The sequence below is a fragment of the Leptinotarsa decemlineata genome, unplaced genomic scaffold (genome assembly GCF_025532065.1).
Source record: "Leptinotarsa decemlineata unplaced genomic scaffold, Ldec_3_MD MMD2_tig00026354_RagTag_RagTag, whole genome shotgun sequence".
NCBI lineage: Eukaryota > Metazoa > Arthropoda > Insecta > Coleoptera > Chrysomelidae > Leptinotarsa > Leptinotarsa decemlineata.
Window position 1 is genome coordinate 15,105,696 of NW_027412702.1, and position 25,757 is coordinate 15,131,452.

General features: G+C 34.4%; 3 protein-coding genes across 5 annotated transcripts; 1 reads left to right on the plus strand and 2 right to left on the minus strand.

Moving 5' to 3' along the window:
• Nucleotides 1-2,612: 2,612 nt before the first annotated feature.
• Ahcy (Adenosylhomocysteinase) lies at nt 2,613-16,861 on the minus strand. Its single transcript, XM_023162419.2, has 5 exons — nt 16,700-16,861; nt 13,931-14,121; nt 12,085-12,426; nt 11,489-11,696; nt 2,613-3,279 (listed from the first exon to the last, which is right to left on the minus strand). Exons 1-5 carry the CDS (start codon nt 16,728-16,730, stop codon nt 2,747-2,749), a joined length of 1,305 nt encoding a protein of 434 aa, XP_023018187.1. The 5' UTR covers nt 16,731-16,861; the 3' UTR covers nt 2,613-2,746.
• Nucleotides 3,896-6,001, minus strand: LOC111507154 (piggyBac transposable element-derived protein 3). Its single transcript, XM_023162418.2, has 2 exons — nt 5,970-6,001; nt 3,896-5,767 (listed from the first exon to the last, which is right to left on the minus strand). Exons 1-2 carry the CDS (start codon nt 5,984-5,986, stop codon nt 4,759-4,761), a joined length of 1,026 nt encoding a protein of 341 aa, XP_023018186.2. The 5' UTR covers nt 5,987-6,001; the 3' UTR covers nt 3,896-4,758.
• A 1,399-nt stretch (nt 16,862-18,260) lies between the features above and the next one.
• On the plus strand, nt 18,261-22,088 carry LOC141486366 (histone-lysine N-methyltransferase SETMAR-like). 3 transcript variants are annotated; one of them, XM_074184223.1, is made up of 4 exons: nt 18,261-18,731; nt 18,806-19,141; nt 19,202-21,540; nt 21,823-22,088. In XM_074184223.1, the coding sequence occupies exon 3, from the start codon at nt 19,917-19,919 to the stop codon at nt 20,973-20,975; it is 1,059 nt and encodes a 352-aa protein (XP_074040324.1). In that variant the 5' UTR covers nt 18,261-18,731; nt 18,806-19,141; nt 19,202-19,916; the 3' UTR covers nt 20,976-21,540; nt 21,823-22,088. The 3 variants fall into 3 exon arrangements, with proteins under 3 accessions (XP_074040324.1, XP_074040323.1, XP_074040325.1); XM_074184222.1 differs by having other exon boundaries at nt 18,262-19,141; XM_074184224.1 differs by having other exon boundaries at nt 18,364-19,141.
• The last annotated feature ends 3,669 nt before the right edge of the window (nt 22,089-25,757 follow it).

The window sequence follows — 25,757 nt, forward strand, 5'->3', positions numbered from 1 at the left end:
AAATAATTAATTAACTCAAATTACAACAACACTTCTCTAACAACCTTTTTTGGGGGGATTTTGCCATCCACACGCCAATAAAATAATTTTTTCCACAAAAAAAAGTTACGATTCAAACTTACACTACTTACTTCAATTACCTCATCAATTACACTTTAAAATTAGTCTATTAATTCACTTCCACTTTTAACCTCCGTCACTTGTCTGAACTCTGATGTAGTCTTCGAACTAAATAATCTGTGACTTACTACTTAACTATTAAATAACCACCCTTCAAAATCCATTTTGAATATTTTGATCCAATCTTCAAATGCCAAATTCAATAACTCATAACCCCAAACTAGGGGTTAATAAGTTTGGGATCAAGAATTTTGTGGTTGTAGGATTTAAGATAATAAATTGATTATTTTCTTCTAGTCTCTCGTTCTTTTTTTTTCTTTCTACTACTTAGCAGCCCTTAGACTTGTCCATTTCTTTCAAGTCTCTGTCCCTTTATTACTGTTGTAAATCATGCCCTAAAGAAAATAAGCATAAACCAATTGTGACGTAGCTAAGAAGCGAATGTTCGCTGCCGTCCTAGATGTAGCGAGAATAATGCTACCGGCTTCGATGGAATTCCAAGGAATGTTCCAGCGCTTTCGATTGCCAAATTTAACACCATTCACTCGCCCATCGAGACAGTCAAGTGGAAGTTACAGTGTGGTACGCGGAGCGATCTAGTAAGGCGATAGACATTCGAATAATAATTGAAGTTTCACTTTGAAGTGTTTGTTGTATTCAAAGTGAAATAAAGTTAAGTGTGATTATTGTTCAGTGTAGTCAATTATTTGTTAACCCACGGAGAAAAACGTAACATTACATTGCCTGCAACTAAGGTCTCCGATGTACTATTTTGTTCAGGTGTCATGTCAATAGACAGCCTCCAGTGACTAGTAGAGAGTTGATCCCTGATTTGTCCCCCTGGAAGTTTTCTTTTTCATCTTTATGTTCATTATAGACCCACTTCCAAATCTAGTTTAGTACCAAAAACTTTGGTACTCCTACAGCTGGTTAACAAATGGAGTTAATGACGTGTCTGGCAGATTCATTGACTTTTTCGTTTCCTGTGATACCTGAATGTCCTGGCACCAGTGAGGAGTCAATCTATTACCATCCACCGGTTACCTCAGTTCTTCACGACATTCACAGACCAGTCTTTGTCAGTTTTGGAGATATCAGTGTCGAGTGCATCCTGGTTCCAGTTCACTGAGGTCTCAATGTTTCTTGCACATTGCATATACTTGAGCCTCAAAGACTGATTCATACGTGGGTAACTGAAATGATGATTCCCCAGCAGAAACACCAGTGATCCGGGTGTTTCTGTTGATTATCTTCTCGGGATGATATACAAATTTCAAAATTTCCGTTTTGGTTCATGTTAGTTTTCCAATTTGAACTGGTCCATCCTTGCTTCTTCTATTATTACAAGAAGTTTTATAGGTCCTAGGCCCATTGTATTGGTTCTCTTTGTGAAGGCTACCATGATCTATTTTGTTGAGCTTAAATTCAGCCCCTCTTCATCGATCCAACAGGTTATAACATTCTTCAGTTGCTGTATGTGTCCCTTCACTATTTTATTATATTTGGTCTAGGCTAAAATGATTAAGTCATCTGTATAGCCCAGGAGTTCGTGTCCATTATGGTCTAAAAGACACATAGCTTGTCCATTTCAATGTACCATAATAGTGGGGACAAATCCCCTCGAGGGGAACCGCTTGCTAACCGTGCCACTATTGTTTCTCCGATTATGGTTGTGTATACTAATCTTCCTCTGAGCATGCAATCTGTCCCCCTGCAGCTTTTGTCATCGTTCCTCCTTCTCCTCAAAGCCTAAATGATTTTTTCTAGGAACGTCTTATCAAATGCATCTTCTATATCCAAGAAAGCAGATAAAACACTTCCTGTTTCTGTCATAGCTGATCTTTATGCATAATTGTCTCAATGCAGTGGTTAGTAGCCAGGACTGTTTATAATATGCCTGTCAAGTAGTTTTCCTAATGTCTTTATACAAATGACACTAGACTGATTGGTCTCAAAGCCTTCACTATTCAGATTTTAGAATGAAGGTAGCACTAATCAGTCTCATTTTTGGTATCTCATTACACACTAAATGGAACGTGGGGGAACTTGTTATACCTTCATTGATCAGTCTTTCAATGGCGGGGATGTAATAGTTTAGTAATTCGCAAATTAGATTGAAGTAAAAAGTGTTGTCGTAATTTGAGCTATCTAATGAAGTTGTCGATTTTTATCAAACGTACTACATATTATTGAGAATCTATATACACATAAAAGTACATAGCTGAGTTGATAAGTAATTGGTCCAGGAAAGAGAACACATTTTTCGTGAAAAATAGTTTTATTAATGACATCTGGAGATCTTTCCTCGACTCAAATTGCTTACCACCGAACTATTTTTTCAAGTCTGGAAATGAATATTAAATGGAGACAAATCCGCAGAATACAGTGGATGAATAAAACGAAATCTTAAATAACTAAAATATTTCAACCTTTCTGAAGGTGAAGTTATTGTGCTTTTTTTTTCCCCAGTAATTTAAATAAAAATGCTTAAAAGTATTCAACACTTTATTAAAAATCAACTGTACGCCCTACAGATCTAGTTACCTTACAAAAATTGTTTAAGAGAAATTAAAAATAAGTAAAAGGGCTAAGTACGAGTTTAAAAATCCTCACAAAAAACCCCTTATTAGTACCGGTAATGATCGGGTTTGAAGGGGCCGTTTTGAGGAACACCCAAATATTTCGACTGCTCAAGAGTCAATTTGGTTAACTTAACGCCCAAATGATCCAGGTGGAGCCTGGCTACTTCTTCGTCCAGGTGCTTCGGCAACATATGCACACCTACGGGATAAGCTCCAGGCTTTGTCCATAATTCAATCTGCGCTAGGACTTGGTTTGTGAAAGAATTCGACATCACGAACGAAGAGTGGCCCGTAGCACAGCCAAGGTTTACTAAGCGACCCTCTGCTAGGACGATGACGTGGTTTCCAGAAGACAGCAGGTACCTGTCGACTTGGGGTTTGATGTTGACTTTTTCTTTGGCATTTTTCTCTAACCATGATACATCGATTTCACAGTCAAAGTGGCCTATGTTGCAAACTATGCTATCATCTCTCATGGCGAGGAAGTGATGGCCAAGAATGATATCTTTGCAGCCGGTTGTTGTCACGTAAATTTGACCTTCTTTGCAAGCTTCATCCATCGTGGTAACTTCGTAACCTGCAAAAATATTGCTTGTTGAAAGTACACATTCCAATAGTTTGTATAAAAAAGAGTCTCAAAAAAAGATTTTATCACAACCTCAAAAAATGATTTTTAGATTAATGCATCCATGTGAAAGAATCTATAGAATTGCTATGCGTTTTCAACTTCAAACAACATTTTTTGGGTTTTACGTTTATACTTTATTATAATAATTAACTTTGCTTTCACAATATATCAATTATAAGAAATTTCAACTTCACACTAACCAAGAAAATTCTCAAATTAATTGAAATTTTTGGAATGATAAAATAATAAATGAATTATAAAATTTGAATGTTACATTATGTAGACATGGAAATAGTTAATAAAAATTGTTCTATACATTTTTTGACTGGATTTGTCATTTGTGTTCAAAAATAAATTAACCCATCAGGGACGGACTTTTTTTGTTTTTCAAAAAAATGATGATTTCAAGTGAAAGTGCTTCAATTAATTCTAGTGATTAAGAAAATAACAACCAATTATTGAAATATGCATTTTTCTTCAAAATATTGCTGGTTGCCATATGGCAATGCTAGGCATTGCAATGGGTGGATGTGGTCTTCTGGTGCAGAATTAGTAAAATAACGACTTGAATGAAATGTTTTTATTGAAAAAATGTCAGAATTGTCAGGAAGATTTACAAACGGGTATGGAACAATAAATTGCATTTTAGGCAAAGCCCTACGCCACATTTGATACACATTGTTCTCATAATTGACTTGCATTGTTCACTAGCACAATTTTTTTTCTTATTATTTGGTACAGAAGTCAGATAATGTCCCACATTATCAAATCTTATGTCATCAGAAATACGGCTAAAAGATCTACTTGATGCACTGCTTGATGGCCTGCCACCAGGTTTCCGAGGATTGCGATATTTTATGAAGTATGCTTTGACAATCTCTCTCCTGAATTGCAGATAAGTCAAATTATTTCCTGCTTTCTTATGTAAAATCCAAGCGTTTTGTAAAGTAGCATCTATTAACCAGGTGAAGAGACACCACCACCATTTTTTTGATCGTAATCCAATTCTATAACGGGAAATATTCTCATCCATCAAGTCTGTGCCACCCATTGATGAATTGTATTTTCCAATCACACAAGGTCTTCGGATGTTGATGTTTTTCTTTTCTACCTTGGAATATCGTTTGACGCTGCCCATTGGAGATACTCCATCAGAAGTAGATGCAACAGTTACCACATTGTTATCAACCCACCTCACCAATATAATTCCATTTTGCTTATCCAATACATAACCGACTTCTCCCCTGTTCTTCTTTATCATAGCTTTTTTCGAAATTAGAGGACAGCTTTTTGGGATACGGTTTTCTCTAATTGTGCCTGTTGCATCATATCCCATTTGTTTGAGGTGAGTAAATAGATGGAAACTAGTGAAGAGGTTATCACAAAATAGAAAATATCGTAGATTTCGTTTCTCCTCAGGCATCTCATTCAATAATGTGACAAATGGTGCAGAAGAAGTTCCAAACACCGCATTATAACTGTCATTATATTTTGGATCCTTTCCAAGGAAAGATATATCATGAAATTCGCAAGATATCCGCTTGTATCATTGATACACCAAACCTTGTACCCAAAACGTATTGGTTTTCCCTTTATAAATTGTTTACATGAATGCCTACCAAAATATTTTACCATGGATTCATCGTAATTCAAATCTCTCTCGGGTACGTAATATTTCATAAATTTGGCTTGCAATTTTTCTACGAGTGGTCGCAATTTGTAGTACTTATCGGATTGATCGATATCATTATTATTTGCTAAATGGAAATATTTCCAAATTGTCAAAAACCGATCTCTTCTCATTGCCTCTACAACCAATTGGTTGCCCAAATCTCCAGCAGTATCCCAAAATAATTTTTTGCCTGGCATCCAGTTATATCCAGACAATATTAGGATTGCGAGAAAACACCGCATTTCCTCTCGAGTTATTTGGGGATTGGGATGATTTTTGAAAAGGGTATATCTTGTCGTCTCTTCCAAGAAAAAATCAATCATGTCGTCATCAAAGAACAGTTCGATCATTTCGACAGGCGTGAAAGTTTTGAAATTCTCATAATTTCCCTTAGGAAATTCTTTCGCCGTCATTATAAGATCACCTTCGATCCATTCAATTTTGTCATAATCAATTTTTTCTGCTTGCGCGAAAACAGTTTCTTCTCGATTGTTTCCTTCTACAAAATTTTCGCGCTTCCCCTCATTATGTTCGTCGAGAGTAACTGGTTCGTCATCTTCGAGGGAATCGTTTTGAAAAACTTCTAACTGAGCGGATGCCTTCAGTTGATTTCTTGACAAATTGTCAACAAGCCCTCCTTTATCCTCCTCGCCAGAATCTTCATCAGTCAATTCATTCACATCTGGCGGTTCTATAAAGATGTTTCGAACATCGAGGTCGTCTGAATAAGCCATTTGCAATGCTTCTTCCAGAGTTAACCCATCTCTAACAACAAAAAGGAACATCATATAAACATGCAGCCTGTGAAGCCTAGCATTGCCATATGGCAATTCTGAGGTTAGGAATCAATTAAATATCTAATTAGCGGATTATTTCAGTCAAAAGTGCTATTTGTATGGAAAATCATCATTTATTTAGATTTGCATGCTACTATAGACCATAACAGAAGATATTTTGTTGTACCTACATGAAGTTTATATCCATTTTGCAGTCAGCAAATATAACACGCTAGAATATTCAATCACACTAAGGGAAAGAAGCATGCCAGAATCATCTACGCCTATTTAGAAGTAACGTAAACAATTCGTGAACTGCACCATAGCAGAAAACTGTAAAAATTGATTATGTTCTTTTCAAAAAACAGTATAGATGTCAGGTAGATAAGCATTGTCATATGGCAACGCCAGTCTGTTATGGGTTAATAGTAAAAAACATTTTTGAAAATAAGCTAACATGCTCTAAAAAAAAACTTTAAATTAAACCCATAAACTTACATCACCCAATTTATGGGAAACAAAAGTTTGTTGCAAGATTTACTTCTAAAAAACATCATATAATTTTTCATTCGAATTAGTTATGTCAAAAGCAAATCACAATTGTATTCTTTCCTATTTATCTGCACAGGTAAAGCTTTTATATCATATTAAATGTTTAATATATTTTTTCTTCTTAAGAACAAAACACAAGCACTACCGGAAAATCCTGAGTGCGCTCTAAGAAAGGTGGTTGTGCGAAAGAAGTGTTTCACATTGAATTTGAATTGCTGAAATCTGTTTAAAATCTATATTAAATCCATTTGGTAAAACATTCTCAGGAAGTTTATTCCTCATAAATGGATGGGTTTGATTCAACTCAAAGTTAAAGTATATTGGCAGAAGCTTATTTTTTAATATTTTTCAGTCTGTTCATTTCATTCAATGCATTATTGTTGTGTGGTCCGTCCCTATATTTGTCCGACCTCCGTGCTTTCTGCCATTTTGAATTTTTTCTCATTGAACAGCTTCTGTAATATCCATATCATGGGGATGCATAAAAAAACATTGTCCACCATCTTTGGGAATCCGCCATATTGAATTCAAAGTGACGTCATTTTATTTTTTATTTTTACATCTGCCTCTGGAGACACCCTACATTTTGTTTTATGAGAGAGAGGACATTGTTAGATCAAAATCTTCAGATGATGTGGTGCTGCAGGTTTTTCCGGGTTTTCCTGCAGCTGAAAAAGCAAATGCGCAAACTTTATGCCATATAAAAACTCAATTGGATAATAAGAAATATGTAATTACTGTGTTCCTTGATCTGAAGAGAGCATTCGAAACCATTAATCGTAAAATATTGTTGGATAAACTCAGGCAATATGGGATAAGGGGCAAGGTATACCAATGGCTAAATAACTACCTCCAGCAACGTAGCCAAAGGGTACATTTCAAGTCTGAAGTTTCGTCTCAGTTAGATAATGATGTTGGCATTCCACAGGGAAGTGTTTTGGGCCCATTATTGTTTCTATTATACATTAATGATATTAACCTCTTTGTGGAATGCGAATTCATTAACCTCTTTGCTGATGATACCTTAGTTGCTTGTAGTGACCTCTGCCTAGATACGGCTATTCAAAAAATTAATATTGTTTTACAATCAATTAGCAAGTATTTGAGTTTGAATAAATTGAAATTGAATGTGTCTAAAAGTCAGGCTATGATATTCACAAGTAAATACAGATATGATACCATTAATATTAATAGCCTTAACCTAAACATCAATAATGAACAAATTAGAATTGTATCGAATATCAAGTATTTGGGCTTCCAGTTGGATAACTTTCTGAACTTCAATAACCATTTCAATTATATTCATAAAAAAATTTCAAAAAAACTTTGATTGTATTGTTTCACAATGATTTTTGTATATAAAATATTGAATAACCTGGCTCCTGTTTACTTTCATACATTTATAATATTGAATAGAGACATTCACACTTATAACACTCGGGGTAAAAATGACATTCACAGCAGCACTGCTTATCGCAGTACTATGAGCTCTTTATTTTTCAAAGGTTTCCAAGAATTTAATAAACTACCAGACTTCATTAAAACATCATCATCGTTGAATTTGTTTAAAAAACAATTGAAAGAACTTATTAAGATGAAATAAATATCGTACTGAAAGCAATTCTTGTAATTTTTGTAATTCTACTAATTCTATTAATTCTATTTTTGAAATTGTGATTTTCGTATATTATTGTTGCATTGTATTTCTTTTTTTTGTGTTTGTCTAATATTGTATATATACACCGTTGATTTAATTGGGATATATATGTATATTAGGGTTACCTATTTTTAAATAAAGATCTATCTATCTATCTATCAATGAAGTCGCCCCGGAGCGCCAATTAATTTTTATTGTTGTATTTATTTTATTTTTATTGTTGTTTTAACACATTGTAATAATTATACTATAATTGTAATGAAAATTTAAATAAAGTAATTTTTACATCCATATCCTTGGGTTGCATAAAAAACTAATCCGCCAACTGGGGCGGTTCTCCATATTCGATTTACAGTGACATTTTATTTTATTCATCAATTCGCATCAACCGCTAGGGTTATTAGCGACGGATCAGTACATATTGAAAAATGTTGGTAATGTTTGGTACAAAAATATTGTTTTAAATACGTTGCAATAGATTAATATTGTTCATAAATGAAAACAGTTTCCTGAAGTTGCAATTTTCACCCAAAATATCTTCTATTGTCTCTGAAAACTGATGATTCACCCTCTCTTGATGGTACAGTGGGCACTCACACAATATGTGTTTCACGGTTAGAGTCGTATCACATAGGTAGCACACAGGTTCGTTGGAGCGAGTGATGAGATAGTCGTGAGTGATTCTAGTATGGCCTAATCTCAGTCGTGTAAGCACAACTTGATGTTTTCTGTTGTTCGGGATGGATTTGTAAGGGCAAATACTCTTCTTCACTTCATGTAGTTTGGAGTTGGAGGTGTCCCATTCAAATTGCCTTGATTTGTTTTGAAGGTGTTTTAAGAAGACCTTCATGTCTGACGGTATTATAGCTGGAAGAGCTGTGATTTCGCCTTCAGTAATCGCTCTCTTAGCTAACAAATCAGCTCTCTCATTACCTATAATTCCACAATGTGAAGGGACCCATAAAAGTCTCAAGTTGATTCCGTTATTAGAGATTCTTCGGAGTTCATGTTTTATCGATATGAGGATCGGATGGCTGGGATAGAGTTCAGAAAGAGCGAATAAAGAGCTGAGGGAATCCGTGATAATAAGACATCGTTCAATATTTTCTTCATTTGCAAACTGCATGGCTCTCCATACCGCATAGAGTTCTCCCGTAAAGACTGTGGCTGTTTCTGGAAGTTTGAATAAAACTTGATGGTTGTCTGTGGTAAAAGCAGCTCCTGTCCCTTCTTCTGTTTTCGAAGCATCTGTATAAATGCAGGTGTATCCAGCATGTGTCAAGAGATGGCGATGAAAAGTTTTCGATATTGTTTGGGTGTTTGTCTCAGATTTTTTCAGGAAAGTTAAGCTAGTGTCACACTCTGGAGGAGAAATGAGCCAGGGAGGAGAAGGGGGGTTTATTAGGTTCGTATTCGCTGGAATAGATATACCACTATCGGATAGATATCTGTTCACTCTTTCGTAGAGGGGTAAATCTGTTCTGGGGTTTCTCTGGAAAGTGTTTTTGAAACGGTTGGCTATAGTGTTGAAGTGAACAGGATTTGTTGGATTCGAGGCTACTGAGAAGGCATATTGAAGTGTAAGGTACTGTCTTCTGGAAGTTAAAGATGGTTCTCCAGCTAAGCACTGTAGACTGGTTATCGGGCTGGTACAAAAAGCTCCCAAAGCTATCCTTAGTGCATTGTTCTGTATCACGTCTAGATTTCTGAGCACTGTATTTTTAGCTGAGTTATAAACGATGGCACCGTAATCCAACCTGGACCGAATGAGGGTTTTGTAAATATTAAGTAATATTGTGGTGTCCGCTCCCCAATCTTTGGATGCAATTATCTTCATGAGGTCGAGGCTTCTCTGACAGGATTTCTTCAGGTACATGATGTGAGATTTCCAGTTGAGTTTATTGTCGAATATCATTTTATTTTTCTTATTCTTTTCAGAAAACATTTTCATAACATGGGTTCACATAAAAAACTAGTCCGCCATCTTGGGCAGTAATTACAATTACTAAATGGAGTATTTTGAAAACCCTTTTTTACAAGTTTTGCATAAAGTGATGTTAGTTTTATTTTTGGCCTATGCTTAGTTTAATATAAATGTACTGCACCTAAACGTGGAGAATGCTGTATTTCAGTGAATAGCTGGCGGCATAAAGGAAAGAACTATGACAAAGTTCCAGGTTGGAATTTTCATATCTATCTGGATATAATCTAGATTCATATAAATTTTCTAGTCTGCATATATCATCATTTTAAAAATCAAAATTGGCAAGTCCACATGTATTTATTAGCTTACCTTTTCATCTGTTATTCAGTATCTCACAAATGAATTGAGGGATAAGTAAATTTATATTAGTCTCGAATCCCGCTGCAGAATCTCTACGTCCATAGCGTAGATAACCAAACTCAAAGTTTTACATACATTTGTGAATAGGAGAATACATTTACAACAAGGTGCCAGTCAAAATGTGGCCGCAAATATTTTTAATTAAAAAAAGCGAGTATGCTTCGAACCACACCAATGAATTGAAACTTATTCGGCTCTATCTATATGTATGTATGTACTTACAATGGCTATATTGGGGAAACCCAATAAAGTATAAGAAATCTGAAAACAAATTTCATAATAATTCAGTAAATATGAAATATAAAAAAAAATTGGAACTAACGGAGAATTATCTTCAAAAACGATTTTTCATTGTCAAACATAACTGAAAAATTTCAGATAAATTTCCAGCTAGGTCAGGTATACCACAAGGATCGAATCTAGGTCCACTTTTGTTCATAATTTTCATCAATGATTTACCGTCAGTTCTGAAATATATAGATTTTCTTTTTCCTGATGATTTTAAACCTTTCAAATCAGTCCAAACAGTCCGAGACTGCACATATTAGCAAAAGGATATTAATAACATTTCTGATTGGAGTTTGAAGAGTAAATGTAAGAGTTTTATTGTATTGTCGCAACTCAGTACTCGCTTTGCTCATCATGAGAGGATTTATCGCTGTTTCAACCAACCCTCATTCATCCAAATAATGGAAGAACTCATTCAAAACTAAATGAAATATTTTTTATGGTGAAAACGAAAAAAATTACGTTTTGTAGAGGGATTGACCCAGCTCTTACTCCATGAATTATTTCAGTAGCTTGACTTTTTCAAATAAAAATATTGGTGACCACTTTTTCACTGGCAACCTGTCATAAATGTATTTTCCTATTCATAAATGTATGTAAAAATTTGAGTTTGATTAACTACGCTATGAATGTAGTAATTTTGCCGCGGGACCCTGTACTATATGTAATATACTGTATGTATATGGATATACTGTAAAATACTGACGCTAATCTAACGATATGGCAGTGTTTGACATATCCCTGATGATGAAATAAATTCAAGTCGAAACATTGACAAAAGAACATTACTTTTTAAACATAAATTTTATGGGTAGAAAAAAGTGGGTCAATATTTTGTGCATTTGTTATTCTTGAGAAATATAACTAACCTTCCATAGCAGCTTGTAAAGCATTGATTGGATCTATTTCAGTTATGATAACCCTTCCACCAAAAGCTCTTAACGACTGAGCACAACCTTTTCCTACATCGCCGTAACCTGCAACGACACACACTTTTCCAGCAAGCATGACGTCAGTTGCACGTTTAATTCCATCAATTAGGGATTCTCGGCAGCCATACAGGTTATCAAATTTACTCTGAAAAGGAGAAGAATACAATCATTCATTTGAAATTCGTTAAAGTAGCGAAACTTCAGATAACCTCAGAAACTTCACCTAACCTAACCTTCAGGAGGCGGTTGTTTCGGATTACGAATTTTTCAGTTAACCTAGAGGTAACTTAATTAAATGTGTGTATGAAAAAGTAATCACAAACAATTTCTGTAGGTTATTTTTTGCTAATTATAATAATTAATTGTTTTATTAGTTACGAAACTCATGTATTAAAAAACTTGCTGATGTTTGTTCATCTTTTTAATGAACTGTTTCAGTTGACCTGAGTTAAGCTAACCGGGATTTTACTGTAATTTCAAATAACTGCAAAAACATTATTTTTTATATTTGAATGATTTTAGTATCTACTTGCCTTCGTTACTGAATCATTCACATTTATAGCAGGTACTTTGAGTGTACCCTCTTTGAACATCTTGTACAGGTTGTGAACTCCTGTCGTAGTCTCTTCGCTAATACCCTTGCAATCTTTCAAATATTCTGGGTACTTGGTGTGCACTAGATTGGTAAGATCTCCTCCGTCATCGAGAATTATGTTGAAGGGCTTGCCGTCTGGAAAGACAATGGTCTGTTCAATACACCACATGTATTCTTCGTCTGTTTCTCCCTTCCAAGCGTATACCGGTACCCCACTCTTAGCTATGGCAGCTGCGGCGTGATCTTGGGTGCTGAATATATTGCAGCTTGACCACTGCACCTATATTTTTGAGAGTTTCATGAGAAGTTTTAAGTTTTTTATGAAAGTTGTATCTTATAACCAATTTAAGAATGCAATTCATCTATCTATGAGTATTATTATTACCTACTATTGGAAAATGATTAGGCTCGTGAATGAATGAATGAAACTTAGGATAATTTTCATAAAAAGGTAGCAAGTTGCTGAAAAAAATAAATAAAACAAGACACTATATGTAATCCTCAACCTGAATAGGAGGCATCAATATGACCATAGAAATCTAGACTTTAATTACATTAAAAGTACTAAGATGTTTTATCTTTTCTGACAAAATTAGTCATTGTTTTTTTTTTCGTGATAACTCTAGATGATCTGAAATTCGTTACAAGATCTATTGAAAATGTACAAATATTTCTGTTAAACACTATACTCATTATTTGTCACCTGCGTCTTCAATAATAATGTAAAAAAGTCCTGACAACAGACTTACATCCCTCCTAATAAATCATATTTTATAACCAAATCGGCAGAAAAAAAATGATGGCGTGAGTACTGGTTATTAATGTACATACATTTGACAATAATAAGTGTGATTGAATTGAAAATCTAGCTTTTTTATGGAACTATACTTTAGAAATACTTTGCTTGCAAAAACAAATGAACTAAGTTATAAAAAATTTCGAATCATTTCATAGTCTTTGCAATACAGTATTTATTTCTGAATTTTGAAAATATTCGTGTACAATATTAGATTTTCTATAAATTTGGTTTTGTCTGCAAACATATATTGTTATTTTCTACATTGAATTTCTATTATCAAGGGAACAATGCACCACTCATGTAAAAATAATTTTTTGACTAACAAATGATTTATTTTTAGAAACCTATAAATATTTGTCTTCAATTCAAATTTTATGAGGAGATAATGAATGAATGAATTATTCATTGACTTGTAAAAAGTTTATTATTATATTAGAAGGCATCCTAAATCCCTTTTCACTTGCATGACTAGAAAATATAATAATATAATAACAATTTCATATTGAAAAGATAGTTGGAAAGATCACAGAATATGCAACACATTATTAAATAAAATGACAATGAAATATATGACCTTTCCAAAGATAACCTCAAGATAACCTTTGAGGAATAAGTTTTCAACTTTCCTAATCTACATATCTCTGAGAACATAAATATGTTGCCTTGAAATATAGACAGTGTGAATGAGATATATTTAAAAAAAACCCAGTTTGAAGTGATTTCATGAAAAAAAGGTTTTGTGGTTGAGCTTTACAAGTTTAATTCTAATTTAGTTCAACAATCAAATTATTCATAGTTAGGATAATAATTTATCAATATTTCAGATATTTTCTTTGGTATTTTATTTGGTGTATCCTTTCAATGTAAATAATAAAAAGCATTTGAATGTCATCAGTTTGAATATATTTCATCTATTATGAATAAGTCTTATAAAGCCAGTTATTTGCAGAATATAACTAACTCAAAATGTTGATAATATATTTACCTCTGCACCCAACTCCACAAGGGTTTCGATCAGAACAGCAGTTTGAACGGTCATATGAAGACATCCGGCGATTTTTGCTCCTTTCAAAATTTTGTTGGTGTTATATTTTTTACGAAGACTCATTAATCCAGGCATTTCGTTTTCTGCCAGAGTAATTTCCTTGCGTCCCCATTCTGCCAACTTAATGTCGGCTGAAAAAAATAATTCAAAAGTTACAGTTACATTAGATGGCGTCCACATATAAAGTTTCTTTTGAAATAACCCATACATACGTGGCACTGTTCAAAAAATAAGGTGAATGTTCAAATTTATAACGAACTACCAATTCGAACATTGGTTATCTGGGCTAGGTAGCCTTTGTCCAATGGAGAGATTAACTATGAACGTTCGGCACATAACAATGATGGCTATCTTCAGCAGTGGTTGGCAGAAATGCATTGTGACTCATTAATGAGTCTACCACCTCCTTGTAGACTCGTTGATGAATTTACCACTAAGGAGGTGGCAACGTATTGCTACTAACCATTGCTGAAGATGACCATTATAGTTATGGGCGTAACATTCCATTGGACCAAGACTACGTAGCCTGGACAACCAAAGTTCCAATTTCACATCTGGTCGTGAATTTTAAGAACTACAGATCACTTCAAAACGTTTTCTATAAACCAGTTTGAAATAAAGTTATAAAAGCACCTAAAAAACTGATAACTGTCTTGTATCTTCAAATTAAGATGTATTCAGAAATATCTCATTTGCTGTTGGTATTGGTTGATTGAATATTTGAATTTGTTTTTAAATGTCTTGTCATCAACTATTTTCTTGAGTGTTTTGTTGCTCTTTTTACACAGACCATGACTATTTGCTGCATGACCATAATTTTTGTTTGTCTATAAATAGTTTCGGATACCTATCTAAAATTTTATTCTACAAATTATTAAAGTCTATTATTTTTTAAATGTGTTGTATTTGGGGGGGGGCGTTGAGTCATCATTAGTATCTGATAAATATTTGGTGGTTAATATTTTTTTTGTATTTGTGACTAAGGTGTCAAAAAGTTATGATTCTAAACAATGAAGCATATTTTGTCTTGACTTTTGAATGCACCTAAAATTTTGAATTAAGTTATTATAAATAGCTGCCAAGTTAGCTATGACGTCCATTTTCCAGTATTTTTGAAGACAACAAAAAAAAATTTATAAAAACATATTTTGTAAAGTCAATGTTGTTTTTTTTTTTCTACTTTTCCATACAGAAAGGGAAACTTCTATATAAAGCAATAAAATATTTTTCACTCCAAACTTATGAGTCTTTATAATTAGAAAATTATAAATATAGCTTATTGCCATAATACACATACCTAGTAATTAATCATATATTCATGGTTTTTTATTATAATTGAACTCAAAGAATTATAAGTGATCCATTAACTAAAATATATAGAAAAAAACTTGAATAATTGGTTTCATTCAATTTTGAAATGCTTTCATACTGACAATAAAAAAAATTATAACCTAGGACTGTTTCACTTACCCTTACGAGAAATTATCAAAACTTACATGTTACCAGATACATTATGAGTTATAATTCAAAAACTGTATTTTTTATTGAAGTTATCACATTGCAGATATATGTTTGAAGCATCTGCAGCAGAACATTGTAGTTTACAAGAGAATCATCAGCGGATTATAGAAAAAAATTATTCAACACCTTCTTATCTTGAAAGCCACTTTGTAAATAGTATTGTTATAGTTCTGATGTAGGAGTCAAGTTTTTCATTAGCCTCTCAATATCCCCGTCTCAATGGGTGAAACGGGCGACAAGTGTTGCAGTTCTGGTGGTTTGGAGCAGTGATTCTTTTCAACATATTTCAGTGTTGAAAGTTGTAAACACTCAATGTATAATACTAGAGTTATTTATTTGGCATATAATCCTTTTCTTCTTTTTGTGATCATTGAAATGCTCCTTTGTTGTGATTTTATTTAAAACAACCAAAAACGAAAGTTCTTTTGTGAAAAATTGTTTCTTCATATTTATCAATTTGATATGTTTCATCAAACCAGATAATTCATGAAGGTCATTCTTCAAAGGATGTCAATCAAAATATAATTACACAATTTAGATAAGAGTTTAAATAATATTTCTCGGTAAATACTTTTTTAGAAAATGAACCTTTCAATTTTTTAGATGGGCCCCATCGAAATTTGGTAAAAGGCCATAATAAAATCTTTATACAGTGGAATAAAATGTTTGGTGAATATCTGACAGTAAAATGTATTCAGCACTTTTCTTACACCCTTTATATCTACTAAAAAGCGGTTAATTTTTTAAATGCATTTTCATGCCCTTTTAAGCATTTTTTTCATGTTATTGAAAAGTATTGTTGTGAAACTGTAATTTGTGAGTTATTAGTAGGTTCTAACTCTACAGGGTGTATTTTACTATCTGCAGCAAAAAGTAATTCAATAATATATCCTTGCTTTGAAATGAACTTTTTAAATGAGGAAAGTGGAAATAAACTATTCATTCAAACCAAGGAACCACTTTCTGTCGCCTTTTACCCATGAGCCGGTGGTTACGATTTTATAGGTATCTTAAGATACCAGAAGTCTCAATACTGTCTATTTGAGTTTTTGAAAAAATGACTTCTAAATCTTATTTACTACTCAATATGATGATAGCTACTATAGGTATACAATTTTAAAAGAATCGGAAAAATTCACATGTTCATACATAACCTCAATAATAACAAATATAATGTTTTCAACTTACCTACTTTAAAAGAAGGCTTGGACTTAGACATAATGATAAGGAAATAAAGAACAAAAAGTTTGAGGAACTTATGATATCACCGTTCTAATGCTTTTCTTTTCTGCAACTTACCAATACCAACAAATCGAGAAAATTTAAATACTTAAATACATGAGAATGTGTCTATCAGAAGTCAGCGCTGAAGTGAAAAGTCTAGAGTCAGACATCGTGTGGGACTTGCTTACTTATTAACTTTTTTATTAACGAACAGATTCGATTAAATTGTGGACAATGATAAATCATATTTTGCTGAATCCTTTGTGGAATAGTCAAGTTCGAACATTAAATTGTTTGTATAATGAAATGGTAAATGTTTTTTAAATTTTATGAATGAAGAACGCATTTCGATATAATTTTGACTGAATGATAAAACCAGCAGGTAGGTACTTGGCAGGAATTAAAGTTAATTAATGTACATATCTGCGCATTTTTTTGGAGGTAACATAATTTACTTTTGCTTGCAAATCGTTTAAAAATAATTCGTTTTAATTCCAGTTGAGTACCTACTTGCTGGTTTTACCATTCAGGATCAAATAATCAATTCAGTATATATCCAAAAACACTTTATGCTTTCGCTGTTTAAAGCTGCTACAAAATTTTTGTCTCGCAGTGCGTTCAAATTTTTGTCAGTTTAAGTTAATTAAGAGAATACAATTCATACTGCATATTCATAATTTCCACACGAGAACAAAAAAGATTGTGTGGGAACAGTATTTTCAATATATTCTTTTTTTATGAAAAGCGGATATAGCAGTATCACATGCTATGAATGTTTGAATGAAAAATATGTGATGTTTTATTAGGATATTTCATCAATATGTAGAGTACAGAGTACCTACCCAGCAAACAATGAATCTCTGGCCGTCTTCTGGCCCAATGCATGATCGGTCGGCAATACGCTGGCAACGGCAAAGCTACATAGGCAAAATGTCGGCCCAATGTATGGCATATTGTAATCGGATACCTACAATCCAGCCAGCAATGGGCCAATACTATCAAAATTGTGTCTTTCGACCGACATCATAAAAATGAAGGCCCGTTTCAAGTGTTATTCAACAAAATTTTCCAGAGCAGACCAAAACCTTTCACGAATAAAATCTCTTGTTCAACAGCCAATTGAAAACAAGTTATGCTATAATCGAGAACTGTCATACGAACCGTGAATCTAGCGTGATACGAACTGGCGGATAGACACCGCCGAAATCCATCTTGATTTACTTCAGGTTGAAGCCTGGCTCCCTTCCCCTTTTAACTGATGTTTGCCAGAAGGACAAATGGGTCATAACTGAATGGGTGTTGTTGGTATGGCGGCAAGAATGTCCTCAGACATCAGTACCGCCCTTCACGATGTACCCCTGCCTGGATGGGGTGAGTTGGATGAAAACGTTGTTCATCTTTCATCGGAGGATATAGGGGCCTCATACGACAGAGTGTCAGGGCCTTCTATATCGGGAGGGGTCGTCTATAGCGTAATCCATAGCTTCCCTGACTACTGGCGAATAGACACTTATAGAATTCCTATATATATATAGGAATTCTATCCTTATGAAGTGCGCATGTCGCATGAACAGATTTTTTCAACTCAGTGGTTATTCTGCCTAGGTAAGGTTAGTCAGGTCAAGTCAGGTTAGGCTAATGAGTCACAGATTTTCAAATCGCAAGCTAGGATAGTTTGCTCAGGTTAGGTTTGTGTGTAAAATCGTGAGCGAAAAACTAAATCACGCATTTTCAACTTGCATGCAGCTGTCTTGTCATTTAAAGTTCCCGCTATTTCATTTATGACAGAGAACAATCAAATTCAAATCTGATGTTCATGTGACATGCGCACTTCGAAGATCGAATGATTCTGTGATTCTGATTCAAGGACTATATTATAGACCACAGTTCATTGTTATTTTCATTCATGTATTTTTGTGATTTATTAACTGCGATTAAACGAGTGTGGGTTAGTTTAGTGAAGAAGAATGATGACAACTTCTCCTGATGAATTGAGGTAATAGTATTTATTTCTATAATCAATTGTAGCGTCAGTTACAACAGAGAGTTACAAGAAACAACCTTCATTAGTTTTTGAGGTTAAGTATATATCGCCAAAATCTTGTGCTGAAAATAACGACAATGTTCAAGAATTATTGTAGAAGTTATAAGTATAAACTTATTAGGAAAAATTTGGAAAAATCTGTAGCCTTGTAGCTCAACCGACTGTTTCGACAAGGAAACATAATACCTCATCATCTTCAGAAGATGACCTTCCTGCTCTGTCTCCTCCCACAGTGAATAAAAAATCCAGCAGAGTCATGGACTCTGATGATGAATTAGATAACACTATTAGAAATAAATCAGACAATAGCCGAAAACTTCCAGCTTTACAAAGTTCATGCTGTAACTGCAAGAACACGGAAGGTAACTAGTTTAGCATGTTTATTTTTAAATTGAGTTTGAACCATATAATTTTTTTTTCAGCAAAGCTGGATTCTGCAATTAGGAAGATTGATTTTCTAGCACATGACGTTAAATTTTTGTTACAAATAGTACAGCGAAATGCCATTTGTGAAGATGTGGAAACTCCTGAAAATTTGAATTTACCAATAAATCAGGAGTGTGAATTGAAATGATTTGATAGAAAATTGGAAGATGAGGATTTTTTTCGAAATATCCCTTTACTACATTTTATGAATAAATATATATTAACACACACATATATATATACAGTGTGGTCCAACGAAAACTTAACACCTCGATTTTCCGGCGTTAACATGAAAATGTGGAAAATCGCTCGAACCCGTCAATTGCTGATTCGAGGGGGAACAACTTTTCCGCTGTTTTCATCCCCGTGACTTCAACCCCCTAACGGGGGTGAGCACAACCCCTTGATTTTGAATAGGGATGAGGGGTGTTGAGATACCTCATTTTGAAGATCTTATCGTGTACTATCTGCCCGTAAAATTTCACTTCAAAATATCCATCGATAATGAAATAACAGCGAAAATAGTGAAAGAGGCAATATGGAATTTATTTCGAGAATATTATTCGTATCCGACGCATTTCAAAGGTATTGAGTGGTTAATTTTTTGTCCAAAAAAGTAGACGGACCTTGTTTTTGTACCTTAGTCTATCGTGAATTGTTAAGAACGGTACAAGTGTGTACAAGCGATTGTAAATTTGTAGTGGAATTAAAATGGTGTATTCCGTAGAAGAAAGGGTGGAAATGATAAAATTATTTTTCCGAAATAACGACTCTGCGCGCACAACAGCGGCTTTATTTAACGAACGACATCCTGGAAAAAATGTATCCGCTGCTTACGTTGTGCAACTGGTTGCCAAATTTGACGCTACTGGGTCAGTTGGAAACAAAAAGAGGGTGCATGAAAGAGACGAAGCGAGGGACGTGGCTGTCTTAGGTCATATAGCAATGGATCCGACCGTTAGTACTAGGAAATTGTCCGAGGTATCTGGTGTTTCACGCACAACAATCATGAGAATCCTGAAACAACATAAATTCCATCCGTATAAGATACGATTGGTTCAGGAACTGAATGAGGATGATCCCGATCGCCGACTCCAGTTCTGTGAAGTGATCAGTGAAATAATTAACTGCAATCAAAACTACATGTTCGATATCTGTTTTTCGGACGAGTGTTCATTTTACCTTAACGGCATTGTAAACCGGCATAACTGTCGGTATTGGTCAGATGAAAATCCACGATTATTTCGTGAGGTGTATACACAGCGCCCCCAAAAATTAAATGTTTGGGCGGGTATTTATGGAAATCACATAATCGGCCCTTTTTTTCTACCCGGTAATCTCACAGGCCAACTTTATCTCGATCTATTGGAGAACGCTATTTATCCAGCCCTCGTGCAAGTATTGGAGAATGCAGAAGACCATCAAACGATCATTTTCCAACAAGATGGCGCACCACCTCACTTTGTTCAACCGGTGCGTCAGTTTTTAGATGACAATTTTCCTCACGCCTGGATTGGAAGAAGGGGACATATTGAGTGGCCACCCAGATCACCGGATCTGGCTCCACTGGACTTTTTTCTATGGGGTCACCTGAAATCCAAGATTTACGCTACCCAGCCTGAGTCACTGGATGATTTGCGAACTCGGATCATTAATGAATGCCGTCAAATTACACCAGACATCTTGAGTAATGTACGTGAACGTTTTCAGCAAAACTTATATTACTGCATGGAAGTGGATGGTGCCCATTTCGAACATTTAATAAAGTAATCACAAAAGTACGTACTCTTCCACTCTTTTACCTGTCATGTCGTTATCGATGGATATTTTGGAGCGAAATTTTACGGTCAGATAGTACACGATAAGATCTTCAAAATGAGGTATCTCAACACCCCTCATCCCTATTCAAAATCAAGGGGTTGTGCTCACCCCCGTTAGGGGGTTGAAGTCACGGGGATGAAAACAGTGGAACAGTTGTTCCCCCTCGAATCAGAAATTGACGGGTTCGAGCGATTTTCCACATTTTCATGTTAACGCCGGAAACTCGAGGTGTTAAGTTTTCGTTGGACCACACTGTATATATATATATATATATATATATATATATATATATATATATATATATATATATATATTATTATTTAAAAACTTGAGGTTCAGGAAAGTTTCTTTCAGTCCGCATCTTTGTTAAGTATTGGAGGCAAAGACATTGGAGATTCAACAAGGAGAATAATGGCCAAACTAGTCTCCCATGAGTTATCTCTTCAATATAACTGGACTGGAAGGGGGAAAAAAGAATTTAAGAGCTTAAGGAATGTTCTAAGAATGATATTAGGTGAGTTGCAATCAGAAATGAGTGTATTCATTACAGGATATTTTTATGGTTCTGTATCTCAGACCCTTAAAGTAATCACTCACTTACTAACTTAAATGTTAAAATCACTTGCTAACTGGCATAGTAATAAAAAAAATATGTTCTTGAAAATTGTGAAAAAATAGGAATACTAGAACTTTACTTCACTAATTCCAGGTTTCGTTGTTTCTGAGAAATCAATATAAATCTTAAGAACCATTTATGTGCCCGTTACACTCGCACTTGACCCCAGTTTTTTTTCAGTTTGTCTTCGGAAAAATCCGTTTTGCAGAAATGCCACAGAAACCGAAATTGCCAGTGTAATAAAACTCTGGCTAAGAACTGCTTCTGACTGTCAAGGGGGGAGAAACAGAAGGAGGACAAAGCCGAAGGCAGAGGAAGGGGGAGATGATACGCATTGAACATTTCAATATTTGTTCCTTCATACCAAAGAATTGTTTTTATGTTGTTTCCTTTATTTCATTTAATATTTGTGATATTTTTTACTTTATTTAAACCAAAGAATTGTTTTTATGTTTCCTATACATGTTAGGTATGTGTATTTTATTAAAGTATATATGTATAAACTTTGGAACTTTCTCCAGTTTTTTGTGATATTTTTCTATGAAGTTCATTTTGGTTCAATTGCTCAAGGTAAATTTGAACTTTTTTTTCACTCAAAATATATAAAACTTTATTCATTATCTCAGAATTCGAGCATATACCTCGAGAGTTTTTGGGAGATCGTTTAGTAACAATAGTCGTTGCCGACCGATGTTTCACCTTTTTACTCCCATATACACCTACGACGTAGGCTTAATATGGCAAATACCTGTTAGAAAAAACCTACTCCCCTGGCTAATACCACGACGGGTATTGGATTACATCTAACAAATACTTGTGCAATGTTCCTCATTACAGAAGACACAATTGCAAGTGCTTCCTGTAATCAACTAGTAGAATCCTGTTCCGACCCGGACTTGCACTGATGATAGGCAAAAACCTTGAAACCGGTCTGCAGGTGATCTCCCTGTTCGGGTCGGTACAGGATTCTACTAGGTTATAGGAAGCACTTGCAATTGTTTCCTCTGCAATGAGGATCATTGCACAAGTATCTGTTAGATGTTATCCAATACCCGTCGTGGTATTAGCCAGGGGAGTAGTTGTTTTATAACAGGTATTTGCCATATTAAGCCTACGTTGTAGGTGTATATGGGAGTAAAAAGGGTGGAACATCGGTCAGCAACGACTATCGTTACTTTATTCATTATTTTTCAATTAAAAGGCAATCAGTAAATGTGTATAGTTCACAGTGGTCCAACCCTCTGAGTAGGTAACTTCCATTGCAGTATCTCTACTGGGCCATCAATGATTTCCACAGTTTTGCCTGCAGAGGCCCGTCATTCAAAAGACACTGTTGCCAAGCATTGGCCCTGATGATGGCCGGTGTCTCCTATTTTCACTGGCCCGCCATAGGCTATAGGTGCTTTGCCGTTCAGGCCAGATCTGGCTAGCATATTCTGGGCCGGAATAAGGCCGATCAAAATTGTTTGCTGGGTAGAGATGCACTCATCAACTCTCTTAATCTCCACATATGAGCCGAAGAAAATCCCAATGGCACAGCCCATGGGATAATGCAAACCAAACACCAAAGGAAATTTGTTCTACATGACTGATATGAATGTTATTTGGAGTTCCTTCAGAACGATTTGAATTTACTTTTGGAACATGTTCCATTGCAAACTAGAAGAGATGTGGTTTATGCATGATGGCACTCCTTCTCATTTTAGTTTGATTGTGTAAGACCATTTGAACCATACATTCCACAATAGATGGATTGGTAGAGGTGGACCATATGCATGGGCGCTTTGTGCCATATTTCTTGTATAAAAAGCGCCCGTCGCTTTTTTCATAATAATACTAGTATTTTTAGTTCGTTATTGTTTTAAGCTTATTAAAAAAATATTTTCAAATTTTTAGTTCGATGTTCTATAAAAGCGTGTTTTTTATTAGTTTTTTGAACTATATTTATTGACTTTGTAGCAACAACTAACTTCTACATGAAAGCTCATTAAAGCAATTCATTTGTTCAGTTAATTACCAAAATTTGGTTGATTTTGAATATTCACTTGAAAAGTTATCAATTAAAGAAAAACATTTTTCATTTTGTAACTTTGAGGGACCGTAACTTGGTAACGAAGAATTTTAGAAACAAAAGTTATATGAAGTACTGGTGATATTTTGACCCGATCTATAAATTTCCGAGCGGAAAAGAGGAAGTCCAGGGACACCCTGTAAATCGTTGAAAAATGTATATACAGTGTCATCCCCAAAGTAGGACCAAATGGGAAACTTATTTATTAAGGGTTTTTCGACAAAAAGTTATTCCTGATAAAAGTTTGTGCATCCCCTGAAACTAAACATGCACCAACAAAATACAGTACAACACACGTAATATACGAGGAGCCTTCAAATATTTGATTTTGTGGCAAGAGTAAAGTACTCTTATTTTTCGAAAAATCTCGGGAAATGTTATTCAGAAAAGTTGTTCAGCATTGAAGAATACATCTAGATTTGAAGTTATGGCCTTCGAAGTGGAGTTTTATTTTTTAGCCATTTTCTTTAATGGGGACTACGAACAAAAATTTTGCTAGAAAGATAAATAGACAGCATCCTGTATACGACGGTTCATTTCAAAAGCCTGTAGTATTATAAATTACACAACTATGGTGTTAACCACGGTCAATTGTTTTGAAAAGTAAATTAATTTTCAAGTTTTTAGTGCTAATATATTTCTATTTTTTGTTAACACCGAAAATTACTCAAAATTATACAGAGTATTGTAACTTAATATTCAATAATATCAAATCACAAAACATCAAAATAAAATAGGCATTTCGGAACAAACTCTTTGATTGGTGTCATTGCTTTTCGAGTTTGAAAGCCGTGGATTTTTGGAATTTCTTCCTGACGTTTCGCTGGCGCGAGTGGCTACCTTCTTCAGAGGTTTTAACCATCATGGCTTGCTGTCCGATGACTACCTTTTAGGCTTCAAACTCGAAAAGCAATGACACTGAAAACCTCAGCTGTGAAAGTCTAAACCATTTTGTCAAACTCTTTGATTTTCTGGTGGACAAGAAAATCTCTAAGAAATCAATGATTTTGTTCAGAAATACCTATTTTATTTTGATTTTTCGTGATTTGATATTATTGAATATTGAGTTTTTGTTACAATACTGTATAATTTTGAGTAATTTTCGGTGATAACAAAAAATAAAAATAACTTTGCACCAAAAACTTTGACTTTGAAATTTGTCTGTGGTTAACACGACAGTTGTGTAATTTGTAATATTACTGGCTTTCAAAATGAACTGTCATATACAGGATGCTGTCTATCGTTTTAGCATTGTCTAACTTGGACAATGGTTTTAGCAAAAATTTGTTTTTTGTAGTCCTCATTTGAAAAAAAAATGGTTAAAAATATAAAACTCCACTTAGATGGCCATGACTTCAAATTTAGATATATTCTTCAATACTGAACAACTTTTCTGAGAGTACTTTACTCTTGCCACAAAATCTAATATTTGAAGGCTTCTCGTATATTACGTGTGTTGTACTGTATTTTGTTGGTGCATCTTTAGTTTTAGGGGATGTACAAACTTTTGTCAAGAATAACTTTTTGTCGAAAAATCCTTAATAAATAAGTTTCTCATATGGTGGTGCATACTTTTGGGGATGACACTGTAATTCTGTCCTCGCTTCAAAAGGTTTCCAGTTTCAATTTCACAACAAAAATTTCAAAAAAATCCAATACCTGAACTGTTTGTGAGATCTTCTGAGGAAAAAACTCGTTGATTCGGCTACATAGTATATCTACGACCTCCTGATCTTATCGGTAGTTTTTTCTAGTGTAGGCTAATGTTTCCTTTACAAATCAAAATACTCTCTGCCATTCTAAGACATCCTCATTAAATATGCTATAAACGTAGCCAGTTTTTTGTTTGTGAAATAATTCAAGTGACATCAAATGCGGGCAATTAAGGGACTTGACAGGCTGCTGAGCTTTCCGAGATTAGAAAAAAATTCAAGACATAATTTTAGGGTGTTTTACCGATTTACAGAAGTTGCATCAATACCTTGATTTTCAAAACTTTAATTTTATATGTTCATAAAATACCTTTGTAAACATCGTGGAAACA

Coding starts and splice junctions, on each gene's coding strand:
- LOC141486366 (XM_074184223.1), top strand. CDS start 19,917: ATGGTGTATTCCGTAGAAGAAAGGGTGGAAATGATAAAATTATTTTTC.
- Ahcy (XM_023162419.2), bottom strand. CDS start 16,730: ATGTCTAAGTCCAAGCCTTCTTTTAAAGTAG. Junction 14,122..16,699: donor CAAGCCTTCTTTTAAAGTAG/GTAAGTTGAAAA, acceptor TATTTTTTTCAG/CCGACATTAAGTTGGCAGAA. Junction 11,697..12,084: donor TGAATGATTCAGTAACGAAG/GCAAGTAGATAC, acceptor TCTCCTTTTCAG/AGTAAATTTGATAACCTGTA.